Below are 19,045 nucleotides of genomic sequence, written 5' to 3' on the forward strand. Positions count from 1 at the left end.
TACTTTATACTCTGGAAGTACCACTGAGGAACCTCAGACCATCGGTTTTCCATCATTATAAGGATCCGTCCTCGGACGAGTGGTTTATGTCACTCACAACTTGCCCTAGCTCAGCCACTGACCCTGGAGTCAAAGGTTTCAGATCTGATTACCAGTCCCCAAAGCCTCTTGCCCATTCCTCCTGCTTCATGATTTCCAGAACACCAAATCTCAAATCAGTAATCTACACTACACATCTGTTACAATCCAGCATCAGGGCCACAGGCAATCAGCACCACCATCGTCACTATAAATCAGAGTTCTACAAAAGAAAACTTAGGAACACAATCCATTTGTCTGATATGTCTTTACAATCTTATACTATAAACATTAACAGATAAATAACATTTAGTGACAAAATTGTACTTGAGAAACTTCTCTCAATTCTGGTTCCTGTTATTTCTATTTACAATCTTGAGCATATAATTATAGAGGAACCTAAATTGAAAAAATATACATTTTTAGGTATCTTATAGATTTCTAAAATTATAAATACCCTATATTTATTTTTATGCATTTATAAAATTATAAAAATTATGTATAATTTATATTTTTATGGATAAGTTATATATTATACAATTATGTAATTATATATTTATATCACATGTAATGTTAAATATAAATATATATATTCTTTCTGATTCTGTTTCCATACAATAAAGATTTCAGAGAACACTGAGTTACATTTAATAATGTCCAAATATTCAGAAAAATGAAACAGACCAATTGGCTTTTTTCTTTGAGTTAATGCCTGCTTTCATTTTGCAAGGACATGATATCATAGAACTTGGTAGAGTCACTTCTTTTGTACAAATTCCTCTTTCACTTTCTCACCAAGCAAGATCCACCACCACATACATACTCTGCTCAGTGTTGCATTACAGGCATGTAATATTTGTACTTAAATACTTCCTAGAAGAACTGAGGTCACAAGAAAGGGAAGCACCCACATTAGACAGATTTCCCATAACAAGGAGATCAACTGAATAGAAGACAGACACAAGAAATAAGATTTGACTGGAAAGTAGCCAAATCTGTGACAAAAAATAATTTACAATTGAGAACAGAACTAAAAATGAGATGGGAATTGAAGGGAAAGAATGGAATTTTACATGTTTAAATTAATGTTAAAATGTTCAATAAACAAATGTTAAAGTAGCACATCCAAAGAGTCCTCAAAAGCAGTGGAGCAAAAGCCCACCTAGAAGCTATGCATCTAGGACCCCACAAGGAGGTGATTTTCTCTCTCATGAACCATGATTTATACAGAGCATAAGGACTCAGTCTTGGGAAAGTGAAAAAGGAGATAGCCAGAGCCTCAATGTTTCTCAGGATAAGCAGGTTTTCACTTGAACATAAATATGGTCTGGGTTAGTCAAATTGTAAATGATGTGTTCTTAGAACCACTAACTGCCTCTTTTAGAGGGAAAAACATCACAGAACAAAGCTTCTTTTAGGGAGAAAAAGGGAACATCCACATGATAATTTAAACTGAATCAAAACCAATAGACTCCTATCCTAAATACTGAAATCAAAGCATTTAAAAAATATTCATAACCTCCTGGAGATGAAAGCAGCACGACTGACCAGCCTGACGGGTCCTCCAAAGCCACAGTTCACATGTCCTGACCGCTGATCTTGTTATCAACTTGCTATGTGACCTTGTGAGTCGTTCTTGGCTGAGATGTATCTTCCTGGAAAAATATTATACCTAAAATAGCCATCTTCAAAGATCTGAAAGGTTCTGACATTGAAAATGCTGCTTTAATTTCCAATGATGCAGAGAAACTGCAACATGAGGGATTTACATAAGACGTGAGGAGTAAATCTCCCTACGCTGAAATTGCACTTATTTAAATGGATTACGAGGCACGTGAAATATCTCTCCCTGGTGGCTTTCAAAATATTAACAATACTTTCTTGAACACAGTTTAAAATGCAAGTGAAGGGAAAACGCCTATAGAGGTCATACTGGTACTGTTGAATAATTTTCTATGAGGGGTGCCTTTGTGACAGTCATCGTGGAGCATTCTCCAGCAAGACACTATAGCATGAATCCTGGGGACCTTGCAAGGGGGGGCTGGGAGGGGAGGAGTCCAGTGGACTCAGGAGCAGCCATGAGTTTTTTCTGAACTGGAGAAGTCAACACCACTATTCTTAGAATTTTTGTAAAAGACTGGTTCATGGAATATGGAACATAATCCTTTAGAACATCTTGGTAGCTATATACGTAGTAATAAAGAATAAGGTCTTTAGCAATAAAGAGATCTGAGTTCCAATCTTCATGCTGCCCACTATTAGTCGTATGACTCTGGACGAGCTACCTAATCTCTCAAGCCTCACTTCCCACATTTGTAACATGAGATACTATACCTGTTTCATAGGATTTTGCTTATCATAATGCTTAGGAATTCAATGAGGGTATTTTATATATTATATCAACCTGTTTTCTTCTATGTATGATCAAAATATGCTTAGGAATAATGTAATTCAAAATTGAAAAAGGCACACAAACCATGACAATATAAATGAGGTGATTTTATAAAGAAAGGAAATTATGTACGAGCCTCAATATGGCATTGTTCTTGAACTCCATTAATGGGACCTTCATATAAATAGACAGTCCTTTATTTCAAGATTCTTATGATACTTTAGTAATTAAAACTCCCTGAATAGAGTGCAAGATGAATATAAAATTCTCTTTCACAAAGAAAACAGTATAGAAATATATTACTTTTCTAAAACTAATGGCCTCATTTCTTTTAAAAATTAATTGTATACTGTCTATCCTAAAAACAAAGAAAAATTTTCTTTACACATTTCTGACAGTATGTACTTTCCTTTAATTCCTGAAGTATGTTATTGAAGTCTAAAGATAATATAGTGGTGGCAAAGCAGCCATCAGCTTAAATGCTAAATATTTATAGAGTTTTATTTTAGCTAAATCTGCAAACTGCTCTACAAACACCCCTTGTTGATATACCGAGTTCATGAAGGAGTTCAGCAGACATCCCTGAAACAACTGCATTATTATTACAGAGATGACATTCTCTGACAGCACTCTGCCCCAGCCCAGCCCTCCCAGGCACAGTTCAGGAGGATCCAGGAGCCCTTAGCCAACGTGTCGGGTTTCCACCGTGGGTGCCAGGGGAGAGGAAGAGACAGTTGGATTAAAACGCCACTGACTTAAAGCCCCATGACTTACACTTATGATTAGCTGACACGTAATGATCAGTTCAACAAGTATCTAATGAGTTCCTACTATTTAGAAAGTTTCCCTTTTTACAGAAAAGATATATAAACACCAATAAGGATAAGTAGAAAATTAAAAGACATACAGTTACATTGCTGAATTACTGAATGAATAAATGAACGGAGCGCTAAGGAAAAAAGAAGAAAAGGAAAACTATGACATGAAAGTGAAAAAAACTGATTTAATATAGTATAATTAATGTATCAGTAAAGTACGTCCATGGCAGGGGTGCCAGGGAAGGCTGTGGAGAAACTGATGCCTGATCAGGAGTTTTAAGGAGAGCTAAGATCTCCACAGGAAGGGGGGAGAGGCCAGAGGACAAGATTATTTTATTTGTACCCTCAAGAAATATTGAAGCAGATGCAGAAAAACATGGTGAGCTGAGGGAGAAGGACATGCTCTCAATACTGTGTGTCTGTGCACTCAAGGAAAGTGGGGCTGGACAAATGGCAGGGGGCGCCACGGCCAGGAGGGCACAGGGCACCTCAGGCCAGTCTGGGTGCCAGTCTATAGGCAATGAGGAGCCACTGTCGGTTGGTTTTCTTTAGTAACTGAGAAACATCGAAGTTGACCTTTGTAAGTATTACTGTGGCAGCCAATCATGGGATGGATTAGACCAAGATTTCCTAAATAGTGTTTTGTAGAACACAACCCTCCGTGAGATGTAACACACACACACACACACACACACACTCACTGACTCTGCTCAAATTATATTGGTAAATGCTAGGTTAAACAAACAATACATGAAATATCTTTATTGCTGGACTTTCCAACCTGTAGTATGCTTATAGGTCATGGAACTCCAAGGGGAAGATAGGACATGTGATTTCTCCCTGAAATGCTAAATCTCTTCCTCTCCTGGAGCTCTGGTGTCACCTCTTTTCCCCTGGTTCTCCTTCAGCCTCTCTGGCTGCTCCTTCTTGGTTTCCTTTCGGAGAATCTTCTATGGCTCTGCCTTTTTTTTTCATTCCATGGAGTCTTCGTGAGTGAGCTTTCTAGTCCTGCAGACTAAACTCTCATCGATGTTTCTCCTGACACCTTTCCTTGCCCGTACCCTTCTTCCCTGGTGAAGCAGGTACTCCTCCTCTGTGTGTTTATAACACCCTTGGAATACTTCTCTTACAGGGCTTCTTATGCTCTAGCTGATCATCTTTTCCCCCAGAATACTTAAGAGCTAACCCTTTTTCTTAACCCTTCCTTGAATATACAGCACATAACTTAAAAGGGCAACTGAGACTAAATGTATGCTCTTCTAAATCTTAAGAGTTACAATATGAAACATACCACATCTGTCAAAAATTTCTTATTTAATTAGAAATTCTCTATGCAACAACTGTTTGAAGTCATTGTTAAGAAAAGTTAAATAGAAACTGTCATAGAGTGCTCTAAGATAAATTCTTTTGTTTTCAAGTTTTAAGACATTATGTGAGATAATCAAGAAAGGCCATATGTCATCGTAAGTCTTTGCAACTTAAAACGCAGAGATCTGATTTTATTCCTACTGTTCAGGATAACAGCATTATAAATCAGTTAACCAAATATTCCATAAATAATCCCTTCAGGGCTTCCCTGGTGGCTCAGTGGTTAAGAACCCGCCTGCCAATGCAGGGGACACGGGTTCGAGCCCTGATCTGGGAAGATCCCACATGCCATGGAGCAACTAAGCCCTTGCGCCACAACTACTAAGCCTGTGCTCTAGAGCCCGCGAGCCACAACTACTGAGCCCACGTGCCAGAACTACTGAAGCCCACGTGCCTAGAGCCTGTGCTCTGCCACTGCAAGAGAAGCCACTGCAATGAGAAGCCCGCGCACTGCAACGAAGAGCAGCCCCCGCCCATGCGCAGCAACAAAGACCCAACACAGCTAAAGATAAAAACAAACAAATAAATTTATTAAAAAAAAAAATAATCCCTTCAAATGAAATTCTGCCTGAATGTTACATTACCCATAAGCTCAAATGATAATGAACTCAAAGCCTCACCAATACCTCAGTTAAAATATCATGTTGATCCTAGCTGTGTTAATAGTCCCTCAGGGTTGGTTATGTGACAGATGGGGGAAAAAAGGCACTCATGTGATATATGTATTTGTGTTACTTTACCCTACTGGAGCAGAAAAGAGTGGATCACTTAAAATACTGAAAACAGCTCTCCTGTCAGGTTTGGAGGCGGGGGATGGGTGGTAGAGTCATTTGATTTTAGGCAGATGTTTTACTCCTTACTCTAAAGCAGTGGGAAAAAAGGAAGACCAAACGCAGACTCGAAAAAGGTCACTGGAAAAGGCTTTTACTGTTTCTCCAGAGATGGCTTGCCTGGAAGCACCCCCCTGTCCCTGCCCAAAACTCCCTGGGCAAAGTAGTCAAAAGGGATCAGCAGGCTAAGCAGAGTCCCAGGAACCATGACCATGGAACAGAGACCTCGCACATTTAAGACCAAGGGCACCTGACAGTCAGAGCAGGGCTGGTACTGGCTGGTAATCAGCCAGAAACAAAGTACTTAGAAGGGCCTGAAAAAGCCAAAACTCTGAGGCCCTGACCTTTCAGGACTTCTCAACAGCCCTGCGGGTAAACTCTAAATGCTTTCATCGGGCATCCAGAGGACCTTCATCATCTGTCCTCTGCTCACGCTGGAAGCCTCTTTTTTTATGACACCCTCTCTATATACCACGATCCATCCCATGAAAGGACCTGAAACTCCTCGGCACCTTGTACTAGACAGTCAACCATGTTATCCCAGGGACCTAGCACAGTCCTGGCACACAGTAGGCTTAATAAAGAGTTGCAGAATGAATGAATTATCCTGTATCCTCGGCTCTAAAAGGGACAATCTTTAGATCAACTGGAACAACCTCAAAGCCTTGGCACAGTGATATACTACAGAGAGCGGTAAAGTGATTTCTCATGAATAGTAAAGTACTACAGTTTACAAGTGATCTACTTCCTTTTCTACAAATGAGATGAATTTTAATGTCATCCCCTAATCATGTGATCATTCGTGTCCATACCAGATGCTGTCTTCAGTGAGCAAAGAAGCAGCAGGGGCTCAGGCTGGAGCCTGAAGCACTGTACGTAGCCCACACTATGGCCTGAGGTGCACAGCCCACCTGAGCTTCCGCTGCTTCCTCAGGTGTGTCAGGGCAGACAAAAAGGGTGGGAATGGCTCCATCACAGGACCACAGACCTCCAGCTTCCCTCTTCGGCAGACAGACCTCTCAGAATGAAGTCTTTAAAGCCAGATGACAAGGACAGGCCAAGAAGGCAGGCAGGGCAAAGTGGGCCCAGTATACACACAAACAAGGTACGTCAAGCACAGAGCAAAAGGTATACAGGGGTCCATTCCTGCCTAGGCAGAGAGAACTGGCTTTTACTCACTGTAATGTGAGCCAACGTGGAGATGCACACGTAACAGCACAACACAATGAAGGAGGACTGCCGTGAGGCAGGAAAGCGCCACACCAAAGATGCCAGGATCTCAGGACCAGGCTTAGGTCCCACACTTGGGACCCAGTATTTCCCTCTCCACCACTTTGCACACTTAATTTTATTTGTTCCTTAAAATAACGTTTTCAGCGTCCATCCTTCCTGAGGGACACAGACGGGGCCCGTGACACAGCGGCTTCTGGCACACGGTGGGCGCGCCACAAATATCTGCTGAAGACACTCGTGTCTTCTCGGACCTTCTGAGCATGAGAAGGCATTGCAGATTAAGTAAGAATTACTCTTATTACGATAAACAGACTTCAAGCTCCACTGAGGGTAGGGACAATGTCTAATCTGTTTATTGCTATAGTCTCAGTTTACAGCATGCTGTAGTCACTTAGTAAATATTTGTCGAGTAAATGAATGAATGGATTCATATATATTATTTACCTATATATTTTCTGAGTTAATTTGGTAAATTTAATATAGTTTACTATTGCTATAATTTAACTGCATTCATTCAAAAAATTCGATCACCCACTAGGTGTCAGGCACACACAGATGCTGAGGAAAAAGAGGTGTAAGATTCCTGTCCACATGAAAGTGAAGGTCTAGAAAGGAGAAGCATATAAACAAGTTATAACAGTCCATTTGTTAAACTCAAAAACAGAGGTTTGTGTATTTTGAACAGCTGCAATCAGAAAGTAGCCAAATCAAATAGAAAGTCCTAAACAGGAAATGACGCAAGTAACAGTCTACTCAAGATCATTACCTCTGAACGGAGACCACCCCTAATTGAGTTTGCCAGACCCCAGCCCCAAAGGCAAGAATTACACACCAAAGGCCCCGAAACACGGATCATTCCTGCTTGTAATACGGATAGATAACCTAGTTTTAGACTCTTTGGTTGTCCATTTACCTTTCTAAAAAGTATGGAAGAGAAAATGTTATAATGGCAATGGGTCTCATCACTTCAGCCATCCCATTGCCACACCACTTATAAGGCCTATTAACTGAAAAGAAACCTCCTAATTTAGCTCACTTATACATATTTCAGGGTTACATAAGCAAACTTGCCACCAGACTTTGGATCTATGAATTAAATAGCACATAAGTATCATGAGAGCCTTACAGTTCATGTTTCTAGGTCTCTCAAATCCTTTTTCAGAACAGTGTATGCCCTTCTGAACAACTGTATCATCCTTTAAACTGAATTTTAAGAATTATATTTTTCCAATTACAAAACATGGCTCCCATTGCTAAATGATGATATTGTGATACAACAGCTAACCTCTGCAAGTGCTCATTTTAACACTTTGTCCAGAAATGTCAATGACCTTAAAATATAGAAGCATACTTCTCAATTGAAATTGTGCTTTGTCCAGAAATGTCAATGACCTTAAAATATAGAAGCATACTTCTCAATTGAAATTGTGCTTATTTAAGGTCAATTGAAATTGACCTTAAAATATAGAAGCATACTTCTCAATTGAAATTGTGCGTTATGTAATATTTAGCCCTCGTCCAGTTATCTACTGCTGCATAATAAGCCACCTCAAAACTTAAGTGACCCGAAACCAGCTATTATTTCTTACGGTTTTATGGACTGACGGGGGGCGGGGGTATTTTTTTTGTGGGAGTGACTGGGTTTGTGGATTGACTGTTACACAGGCAAAGTTCTCTCTTAGAATCTTTCTTGAAGTTGCGGTCAGTTGGGCGCAGCTGAAGTCACCTAGGTTTCCAAAATGGCTTACTCACATGGCTGGCAGTTCCTGTCGGCTGTTTGCGGAGCGCCCTTCTGTGGCGTCTCCACGTGACCTCAGGTCCTCACAGCATGGTGGTTGGTTCCAAGAGACGTAGGCAAAAACTGCCAGGTTTCTTACCACCTAGTCTCAGAAGTCCTAGAATATCACCTCTGCTGCATTCTATTAGTCAAGCAAGTCATCGTGGCCAACCCAGATTCAAAGAAAGGGAAGTTAGGCTCTACCTGTCGACATAAAGAGCAGCACATACATATGGGGAGGGAAGAAACTGAGGATAACCGTCTCAGAGGCTACCTTACCACACCATTATTCCAACTAATGCACAGTATGCTTTAGATGGATAGTCCCAGCTTTTTTTTTTTTCCTTCTAAAAATCAAGTTAGGCACAAAAATACTCAATGAAAATGTAAGCACTATTAAAAAAAACTCTGCAGAAAAATCACACTTGATGCCTAGGTCCAATTCAATTCCACACATCAGTGGAACTCTACTCTTATAACCCTAAATACAGTGAAACAGGATTTCACTCCACATAAGACTTTTGTCTATTTTCCTATAGGATAATGTACCCACCCAATAAATTTGTCAAGCGTATGAGATCCAACTTATTTTAAGTTTTCACCTCTTACTCTCAAAACCTAGCGAAATTCAAGGAACCACTCCTCAGATCCTAGAATGCCTGGACCCGAAGTCCTACTTTTAGGACCATCATTTGGCATGCCGAAACAGTATTCCTAACCAAGAAGCTGAAAACGTTCTTTGCTGGTGATTTTAAGAGAGCTGACTAGCTCAAGAGCAGAGCTGCACAGAGAGTAAGAAGGGGAGGCACTCTGCCAAGGGAGTTGATGGCCATCAGGAAGAATTTCCACAGAGAAAAAGGGGAAAGAAAGGGCGAAAAGGACGATGTCAGTCCCTGGAAAGAAAGTTATTTTTCAAATGGTCTGATTTTCCCTTTTACAGAGAAAAGGGAGTTTACTGTGATAGAATAAGCATGTTCCATTTCATGCAGGTATGTCTTCTGAGCCAAAGAAAATACAATGGTATCTTAAAGCCATTTATCTTAAACGATTCATTTGCAGGCCATACAAAATCCCCCAAGCAATATGTGGGTTCTAAAAACGATAAAAGATTTATTAATTCCAAAACAAAATTAAAGATGTTTTCAAATAATGGCAATGCGCCAGATCCTCTTGTCCCTACATCACAAAAGCTGATGAAGTTTAGAAAAACAAAAATGTAAAAAATTCAGTTTTCTCTAAAATTGTAATAAACTTAAAAATTATTGAATTTTTAAAAATCTCTTCCTCTTACCTAGATATGAAAACAGAAATAGCTGAGCATGTTCTTCACATACTTAGCCTGCACAAGTGTGAACCGGCAACACCTTCCTCTCCTCCACTTGCTCTCTCTAAATCGACTACCTACTCTTCCTGTCTGTGGGAACTCCCCATCCCCCAAAGCGCCCCTTCTAGGATCTCAGGTTCAGCCCCCTCCCTACTTTTCACCACCTACGTGTACTACATGCCCAGACTTTGTCAAGACTCTTTCAAAGCTGTCTCTCATGCAAGTTCCCTACTTTCAAATCCCAAGGCTGCCTGGTGTGGGTGCTGTGTCTCGTTCAGCCGCTTCCGGCATGCCTGCGTCGGGGCCCCCGCCTCCAGTCCTGCCTCAATTCACTCTCAAGGATGACTTCAGAGCAACCTTTCCAAAAGAGAGCCGATGATGTGACCCACCCCTCAAAGTAAAACACACCACTCAAAACAAAATATGTTTCCAGGATTCAGACCAACTCCTTGGTCCTAGCCTGTCTCAGGTGCAGTCAGACTTCAATGTGCATCCTCGGACTTGGTCCCAGGGGACAGGCCACCCTAACTGGGTCTGTACGTACTACTCTCACTTTGTCCATGTGGTTACATGTGCCCAGCATACCCTCCTCCACCGTCCTCAGAGCTCAGCTCAAACGCCACCCTCTCTCTCCAGCATTTCTGGAATCAACTCGCCTACCCGCTACCTGATTCAGCAGACTTGCTTCTGCATCTGTCACCTAAGTTTTTTAGGCATGCCTCATAATGTGTTCATGAGGATTCCAAGCTGGCTCTCTTCCTTAAAAGACCTCGTTCTGTTCTTAACCAAGGCTACCTTGAGAATTCTATCCCATGCTCCTGGAGCTAGGGAGCTCCTTCTTGCCTCTTCTTTCCCTTGACATCCGCTGCTCAATCCCCCTCCTCCAACATCTTCACCCATAAGAAATTAACGCTCTTCTTTTTCCTTCAACATCAAGCTTACCTTGCTCCCACATGATTCACCAGCTGGATGCTGTGGTCTGAATTTTTGCATACTTTACAAGTTGCTACAACGCTGTACCACCCCGAAGCCTCCAGATAAATCCAGAACTGCCTGATGTCCAAGACACCCACTCCAGTCTGGCCTTGGAGACCCAGGGTCTCACTACAAGGTGTCTAAAGAAAGTGCAATGTGCACACATTTGTAAACCCGCCAAACATCGGAACTGCCTAAGGATCAGGGACAGGAAGCTTCACGCAAGAAAATTAACAAAATATAAAATGACGTAAGAGACTGGCCATTACTTTTAACCACTGGCAATTAATTCCATTTTAATATGTTTAATAACTAATCTGGTTGTTCCTACAAACAAGGATGGAGACTCAGCTGTGATCCTAGAACCCTGAAACCTGTGTAAGCCAACTGGGTGTTTTAACTGGTATTCCAAAGGCAAGGTTTCTGGAATAACTTTCTAATTGGTCCAGGTGTTTTCCATGTTGAACATCAAAAGTGATTAAACGAGACATGAAGCTTTCTGTGGTAAAAGGTTACAAAAAACAATTTCTTTGAACTTAATATTTACAAAACGGATACTTATGAGCACTTATGTTAACTCACTGACAGCCAGTGTTTTGGCTCAATGTGTCTTAATAATATAAACCTGAGGTCCATGATTTTCAGGTGATCTATAGTTCTTAAGTATAATGTACTAAAATGGACTTGAGATAGTACACATAAAGAGTGAAGAAATGACATTTATACCTCAGATATAGTTTAGGGTGGTCAAGAAGACCTTTTAGACAAAAGAAAACAGAGATGGGGTGGGGGGCGGTGGTCCTGGAACTATGTCTGGAGCATCTCCAAACCTAAAAGTCCCGGGAAAATTAATATTATCACTGAGGCTGTTTTATAAGTCTTGGTTGAAGCCACAGTGTCCAAACTAAGACAACTGTCCAACCCCAGCCTAAAGAGGCCCTACGCCTTCCCCAAAGCTGTTTCCTTTATCACCCAAGCGAGAAGGTGGTTGAGGAGAGAACCTACAGAGAGAGATAAGGAACTGCTCACAAGGCCAACACCCTCACTGGAGCTCACCAAGCCCACCCCCTACCCGACTCGGGTCTAGTGCTGAGTTACAAGCACCAGCTGACAGACAAAGGCAAAGACCACTTCTGTGGCAAAGACATGCAGGGTCTGCTAAAACCTGATGATGGAGCAGAACTACTGTGGAATCCCCTGGCCCTCCAGGTCTCCCACTAAGATCATGGAAATGGCAGACCACTGGGGGAGGAGATGAAAGCCTACGGTAACTATAGCAACAACATAACCCAAAGCCAGCGTAACTACTTACTGGATTAGCTCAAACTCTCGTATTAAGGGCCTGGCAGAAGAAGAGGTGTGCCCACTTCCAGGCATAAATAGTATTTACCTCAGTCTATACTATTCTTTCATGTGCAATAATAGGCACTCAATCAAAATTCTGTGTGACACACAAAAAGCAAACCCTCCCCCAACCCGTTACCAAGAGACAGAATAGAGGACACAACGAGACTGGAAGATGGCCCAGATGGTGGAACCACCTGAGAATTTAAATAACTGTAATTAATACTGTCGAAGAATCCAGTGATAAGGTGAACAACGTGCATGAACAAATGGACAACTGCAACACAGACATGGAAGCTATTTTTAAAAAGCCAAATGGACATATTAGAAATGAAAAACATGATGATATCAAAGATGAAATCCTTCAATGTGCAGACTGAGCACAGTAGAGGAAAGAATCAGTGAAACTGAAAACACTCCAAGAGAAATTAGAAATTAGAAACACAAAGAGACAAAGAGACAAACAGAACAGAACTACCAAGAGCTATAGGACAATATCAAACATTCCAACGTATGTAACTGGCACCTTATTAGAAAAAGAGAAATAGAAAGGGACCAAAGAAATATTTGGGGGAAAAAGCTGAGAAGTTTCCCAAATTTAGTAATAATAAACCAGAAATATAAGCAGGATGAATGAAGAAGGACATATCTAGTACATCATAGTCGAAGTGCTGGAAACCAAAAATAAAGAGAATATATTGTAGGAAATGAATAAATTACCTGCCCTCACCTTGAGTCCTGGCCTCTCCGTGAAAGACTAACGGATTGTTTAGCCTTCGAGCAAAATTTAGATTTTAGCAAAATCATCTCCCACGCTTGGGGCCCTTGCTGGACCCAATAAATAATTCCCAAAGTGAAGGACTTTGTGTTCCTTCCCTAAGGCGTCTGTGCGGTTTCAAAGAATGCAAATCGGGGGGGGCTGGCGTGGCGTGCAATTTTGTGTTGTCTCACCAAAACTTCTCAAAGACTCAACCTGCTGAATGATACAGTTGTTGTTGTAATGGAATTAAAAGCTTTTGATATAAAGACAAAAAAAAATGTCTGGAGCTAGAGCTATCTAAATACTAAATGTAAGGTGAATAAAAGATTGAAACTGAAAAGTGTTACAATTCAAACGTAATGTTATCTTTTGAATTGAGTCTTACAAACCCAAATAATATTGGAAAAATAGAAGCTTTCAGAGACTTCCTCTACAATGCTTTTTAAAAAGTCTCTTTTGGTTCTGATGTTAACTTGATTGCATTAGCTAATAACCTTAACTAGCTTTTGAAAAGTTGCTGATATGCTAAGAATATCTGTAATGCTTAGGAAATAGAATTTCAAAATGATGTAGTCTGTATAAATAATGAGTGAAAAAGAAAAATTTAAAAAGGGTTTGAAGCAAAACCCCAAAGGCCTCTTTGTCCCTCTTTACCCTCTTCCTTTGCTAGTACTCTCTACTAATTGTATGGGATTCTGTCTAAAATCTTGGGGCTTCCAGTCGAGGCCTTCTCTGGTGTTTCCTTAGTCACAGGCTGGGATTTGTTTTCTTTTTGTGAAGTCAGTGCCTGAGAGCTGCTAAAAAGATACCACCAGCACCTGGACACCCTGAGGCATTCCGGGATCCTGGACTCAAGGCCCAAATATTCAAAGGAACACGAGACTTTTAAATAAATTTTAAATGAACTTCTGGGTTCATTACTGCAGTTTGCTTAGTTTGAAAATATACAGGAAAGTATATCAGAGTCAGTGGAATGAGAAAATATTTAATTGAATTAATTGAATAAAAGGCATTGTAGTGTGTGCACAGTAAGTGAGTGGGTGGTCTCTGAAGCCAGACTACCTGGGTTCCAATCTCGACTCTGCTCCTCACTTGCTTGTGCCTCAGTTTCTCATTTTTAAAGAAGAGACCATAATAATACCTACCTCGTAGAGGCTTAAGTGAATTGTTAAATGCATTAACGAATTGTTGTGAGGCTTACATGAATTAATAAATGTGAACTTCTAGAATATAGTACCTGGCATGTGATCAGTGGTCTTTGTATTTAACTATTAGTATTATTCTTATTAATAAACTTTATGTTAAAACGAAGTAAAAGCCAAAATAGGTGAAGTGGAAATATCATATCACCCTTTCTTGAGAAAACACAAAAGGTCATTTTTTCTCTGCAGTAATTTGAACAGTCTCTTCTGAGGTATAATTATAGAGTACCAGATTTTGGTTAACCTCATGAGTTTTGATAAGAGAAACCAGGGCTCCTTTGCCTGTTGGTTGATATCTTCAAAACACATTACTGGCACTACTGTGACAACTGCACACACATAAAACAACCTCCTAAACTAAACCAACTTAAACCTCTTTAATAGGGCTCGCTGTGAAATAAATATTTTGAGTATGTACATTCAAGTCATGTTGTGAACAGTAACATTTGTCTAATTCTTTATGGTCTATGAAGGAATTTTATATTTAGCCATTACTCCAGTTCCTAATATCCATATACTATGAATATGACATTTTATATCATATGAGAAGCTCAATGTGGACTTGCTCTAATGAGCACAGAAGCCTCCTCTCTCCTCCACCACAAAGAGGAGTATTTTCTTAACAGGACCTCAGAGGTTATCTTTTACGGCCTACAGAACTGAAGTGGAAAGCTAGCATATTATTACACTGGAAAGGTATTATTATTATGTGTTTTCTCTCAAGTTTCATTTTACAGCTCAGGTAAAAAGCGAAATCCAGGAGAAGCCTAAATTAGAATTGCTCTTAAGGGGATTAGGCATGTCTCTTAAAATTTGAAAAAAATATGGCATTTACATACAGACCATAAGGACTTTTAAAAGACCAAGCTGAACAGAGCTGTGTGAAAGGTAATGCGGTGAAAAGAGGGGACAGAGCAAAATCAAGAAGAGCTATTTAAAAACAACATCAAATTTTCAAGTGGAAAGTTCATGTAAAGTATCTAATGGTGTCCTAAACTGAACAGTGAGCTAAGAAATGTAGCTGCATGGAAGGTGAGCCGCTCATTTATTTTTATAGCATGTGAGGCAGATGCTTGAGTCTGAAAAAGCCATAAGTAACAGAATGACAAGAGTCCAGTGAGAGGTGCTGACAGCAGAGGCACAAAGGGCATCCTCGGAAAAAAAGAATGAAAGACAGCACCGGGCACGCCCTGTAGAGCAAGAAGCTGTCCTTCCTTGTTTGCCACCTCCCGTGATAATTCAAATTATTTTCAATGTCTTTCTTGCAAATATACTTGCTCATATGCATTAATTAATGGTCACATGCTGACAGGCGCACCTCTGTTCAAGAAGTGCTGGCATCTGCATTACTGGCAAATACTCTGCAGACAGCACCCTTGCATTTTTCAGTATTAAAATGCTACAGTCTATTTACCTGGCAGTGTGTCCTTTATAACTCCTATTACTCCTAAAAACTGGTTCACAATTCAAAGAATGGGGATGCTTTGGGAGTTTCAATTTCTGTTTCTTTCATTGTTGTGTGTAAAAAAATTATTCCCACATGTTCATCATGAATATAAACGTATGATTTTGGATATACCACCTTTCTTTTCTCAGGTAAAGTTAAACCTTTTTAAAATAAGTATGGATTTTATAATACATATTAAGGAGAGAGAATATAATCTTACCCTGGTGTGAGTACGAATGTGCATCTTCAGCCCGTCATTTTTACTGAATCCTTTTTCACAGTAAGGGCATTGATAGGGACGCTCACCTACAAGATAAAGGAAAGCTTCCCGTCAGAAAAATCGAAAGCAGCAAAGCAGGCACGTACCGTCACTCCTCCCGCACCAGATCCCGGCCACCACAACCTCTCCTGCACTGCCAAGAAAAGGCTCAGGCACAGCAGGGCCAACACCTGGGGCAGTTCAGGGTGGTGGACGAGGCTTTCCCTCCTGCGGAGAGGCTGCGAGCCCAGAGCAATTCCAGCACTCAGAAACAAGCAACATTCAGGCTCGCTCCATTTTCCTTTTAATATTTGAGCCCAAATTAAATCTAATTTTAAGAACCTGTTAAAAAGATTGCGTATCAGTCAATTTGTTCTGTCACTATACTGCACGTTATAGGGATCACTGTTTCACTGTTACTTTGTTTTTTAAAAAAGATTTCAGAGGCTAAAGGCTCTTTGGTGGGGCTAATGGCAGACTCCCAGAGGGCTCATGCCAAGGAGTACGTCCCAGGACTTCTGCTGCCAGTGTCCTTGTCCCTGCAGTGAGCCACAGCCATCCCCTGCCCTGCAGGAGGCCTACCAACACTAGCAGATCACCACGGAGCCCCGAGAAGAGTTCCCTGTGCTATACACCACGTGGCTGACAGGGTCTTGGTGCTCCAGCCGGGTGTCAGGCCTGAGCCTCTGAGGTGGAAGAGCCGAGTTCAGGACACTGGTCCACCAGAGACCTCCCAGATCCACATAATATAAAACGGTGAAAGCTCTCCCAGAGATCTCCATCTCAATGCTAACAGCCAGCTCCACTCAACGACGAGCAAGCTACAGTGCTGGATACCCTATGCCAAACAACTAGCAAGACAAGAACACAACACCACCCATTAGCAGACAGGCTGCCTAAACTCATAATAAGGTCACAGATACCCCAAAACACATCGCCGGACGTGGTTCTGCCCACCAGAAAGACAAGATCCAGCCTCATCCTCCAGAACACAGGCACTAGTCCCCTCCACCAGGAAGCCTACACAACCTACTAAACCAACCTTAGCCACTGGGGACAGACACCAAAAACAATGGGAACTACAAACCTGCAGCCTGTGAAAAGGAGACCCCAAACACAGTAAGGTAAGCAAAATGAGAAGACAGAGAAACACACAGCAGATGAAGGAGCAAGGTAAAAACCCACCAGACCAAACAAATGAAGAGGAAATAGGCAGTCTACCTGAAAAAGAATTCAGAGTAATGATACTAAACATGATCCGAAATCTTGGAAACAGAATGGAGAAAATACAAGAAACGTTTAACAAGGACCTAGAAGAACTAAAGAGCAAACAAACAAAAATGAACAACACAATAAATGAAATTAAAAACTCTCTTGAAGGAATCATTTCTTCTTCTTGTATATATACAAGACCTGTATATATGCTGTCTATAGGAGACCCACTTCAACCTAGGGACACATACAGACAGAAAGTAAGGGGATGAAAAACGATACTCTATGCAAATGGAAATCAAAAGAAAGCTGGAGCAGCAATTCTCATATTAGACAAAACAGACTTTAAAATAAAGACTATTACAAGAGACAAAGAAGGACACTACATAATGATCAACAGATCAATCCAAGAAGAAGATAGAACAATTGTAAATATTTATGAACCCAACATAGGAGCACCTCAATACATAAGGCAAATGTTAACAGCCAAAAAAGGGGAAATCGACAGTAACACAATCATAGTAGGGGACTTTAACACCCCACTTTCACCAATGGACAGATCATTCAAAATGAAAATAAATAAGGAAACACAAGATTTAAATGATACATTAAACAAGATGGACTTAATTGACAGTTACAGGATATTCCATTCAAAAACAACAGAATACACTTGCTTCTCAAGTGCTCATGGAACATTCTCCAGGATACATCATATCCTGGGCCACAAATCAAGACTAAGTAAATTTAATAATATTGAAATCATATCAAGTATCTTTTCTGACCACAATGCTATGAGACTAGAGATCAATTACAGGAAAAAATCCGTAAAAAATACAAACACATGGAGGCTAAACAATACACTACTAAATAACCAAGAGATCACTGAAGAAATCAAAGATGAAATCAAAAAAATACCTAGAAAAAATTGACAATGAAAACATGACAACCCAAAATCTATGGGATGCTGCGAAAGAAGTTCTAAGAGGGAAGTTTATAGCAATATAATCCTACCTCAAGAAACAAGAAACATCTCAAATAAACAACCTAACCTTACAGCTAAAGCAGTTAGAGAAAGAAGAATAAGAAAAAACCCCAAAGTTAGCAGAAGGAAAGAAATCATAAAGATCAGATCGAATTAAATGAAAAATAAATGAAGGAAACGATAGCAAAGATCTATAAAACTAAAAGCTGGTTCTTTGAGAAGATAAACAAAATTGATAACCCATTAGCCAGACTCATCAAGAAAAAGGGAGAAGACTCAAATCAATAGAATTAGAAATGAAAAAGGAGAAGTAACAACTGACACTGCAGAAATATAAAGGATCATGAGAGATTACTACAAGCAACTCTATGCCAATAAAATGGACAACCTGGACGAAATGGACACATTCTTAGAAAAGCACAACCCTCTGAGACTGAACCAGGAAGAAATAGAAAATATAAACAGACCAATCACAAGCACTGAAATTGAAAATGTGATTAAAAATCTTCCAGCAAACAAAAGCGCAGGACCAGATGGCTTCACAGTCAAATGCTATCAAACATTTAGAGAAGAGCTAACACCTATCCTTCTCAGACTCTTCCAAATATAGCGGAGGGAAGAACACTCCCAAACTCATTCTACGAGGCCACCATCACCCTGATACCAAAACCAGACAAGGATGTCACAAAGAAAGAAAACTACAGGCCAATATCACTGATGAAAATAGATGCAAAAGTCCTCAACAAAATACTAGCAAACAGAATCCAACAGCACATTAAAAGGATCATACACCATGATCAAGTGGGGTTTTTCCCAGGAATGCAAGGATTCTTCAATATATGCAAATGAACCAACATGATACGCCATATTAACAAACTGAAGGAGTAAAACCATATGATAATCTCAATAGATGCAGAAAAACATTTCGACAAAATTCAACACCCATTTATGATAAAAAAACTCTCCAGAGAGCAGGCATAGAGGGAACCTACCTCAACATAATAAAGGCCATATATGACAAGCCCACAGCCAACATCATCCTCA

At 40.3% G+C, this 19,045-nt stretch overlaps 1 protein-coding gene across 1 annotated transcript in view; it reads right to left on the bottom strand.

Moving 5' to 3' along the window:
• Nucleotides 1-19,045, bottom strand: part of PRDM5 (PR/SET domain 5) — a 206,369-nt gene that overhangs the window by 30,344 nt on the left and 156,980 nt on the right. The window contains exon 13 of the mRNA XM_060147419.1: nt 15,769-15,854. Within this exon, the coding sequence (XP_060003402.1) occupies nt 15,769-15,854 (86 nt within the window). The remainder of the gene's footprint in view (nt 1-15,768; nt 15,855-19,045) is intronic.

Source organism: Lagenorhynchus albirostris, chromosome 4 (assembly GCF_949774975.1).
Source record: "Lagenorhynchus albirostris chromosome 4, mLagAlb1.1, whole genome shotgun sequence".
NCBI classification, from domain to species: Eukaryota; Metazoa; Chordata; class Mammalia; order Artiodactyla; family Delphinidae; genus Lagenorhynchus; species Lagenorhynchus albirostris.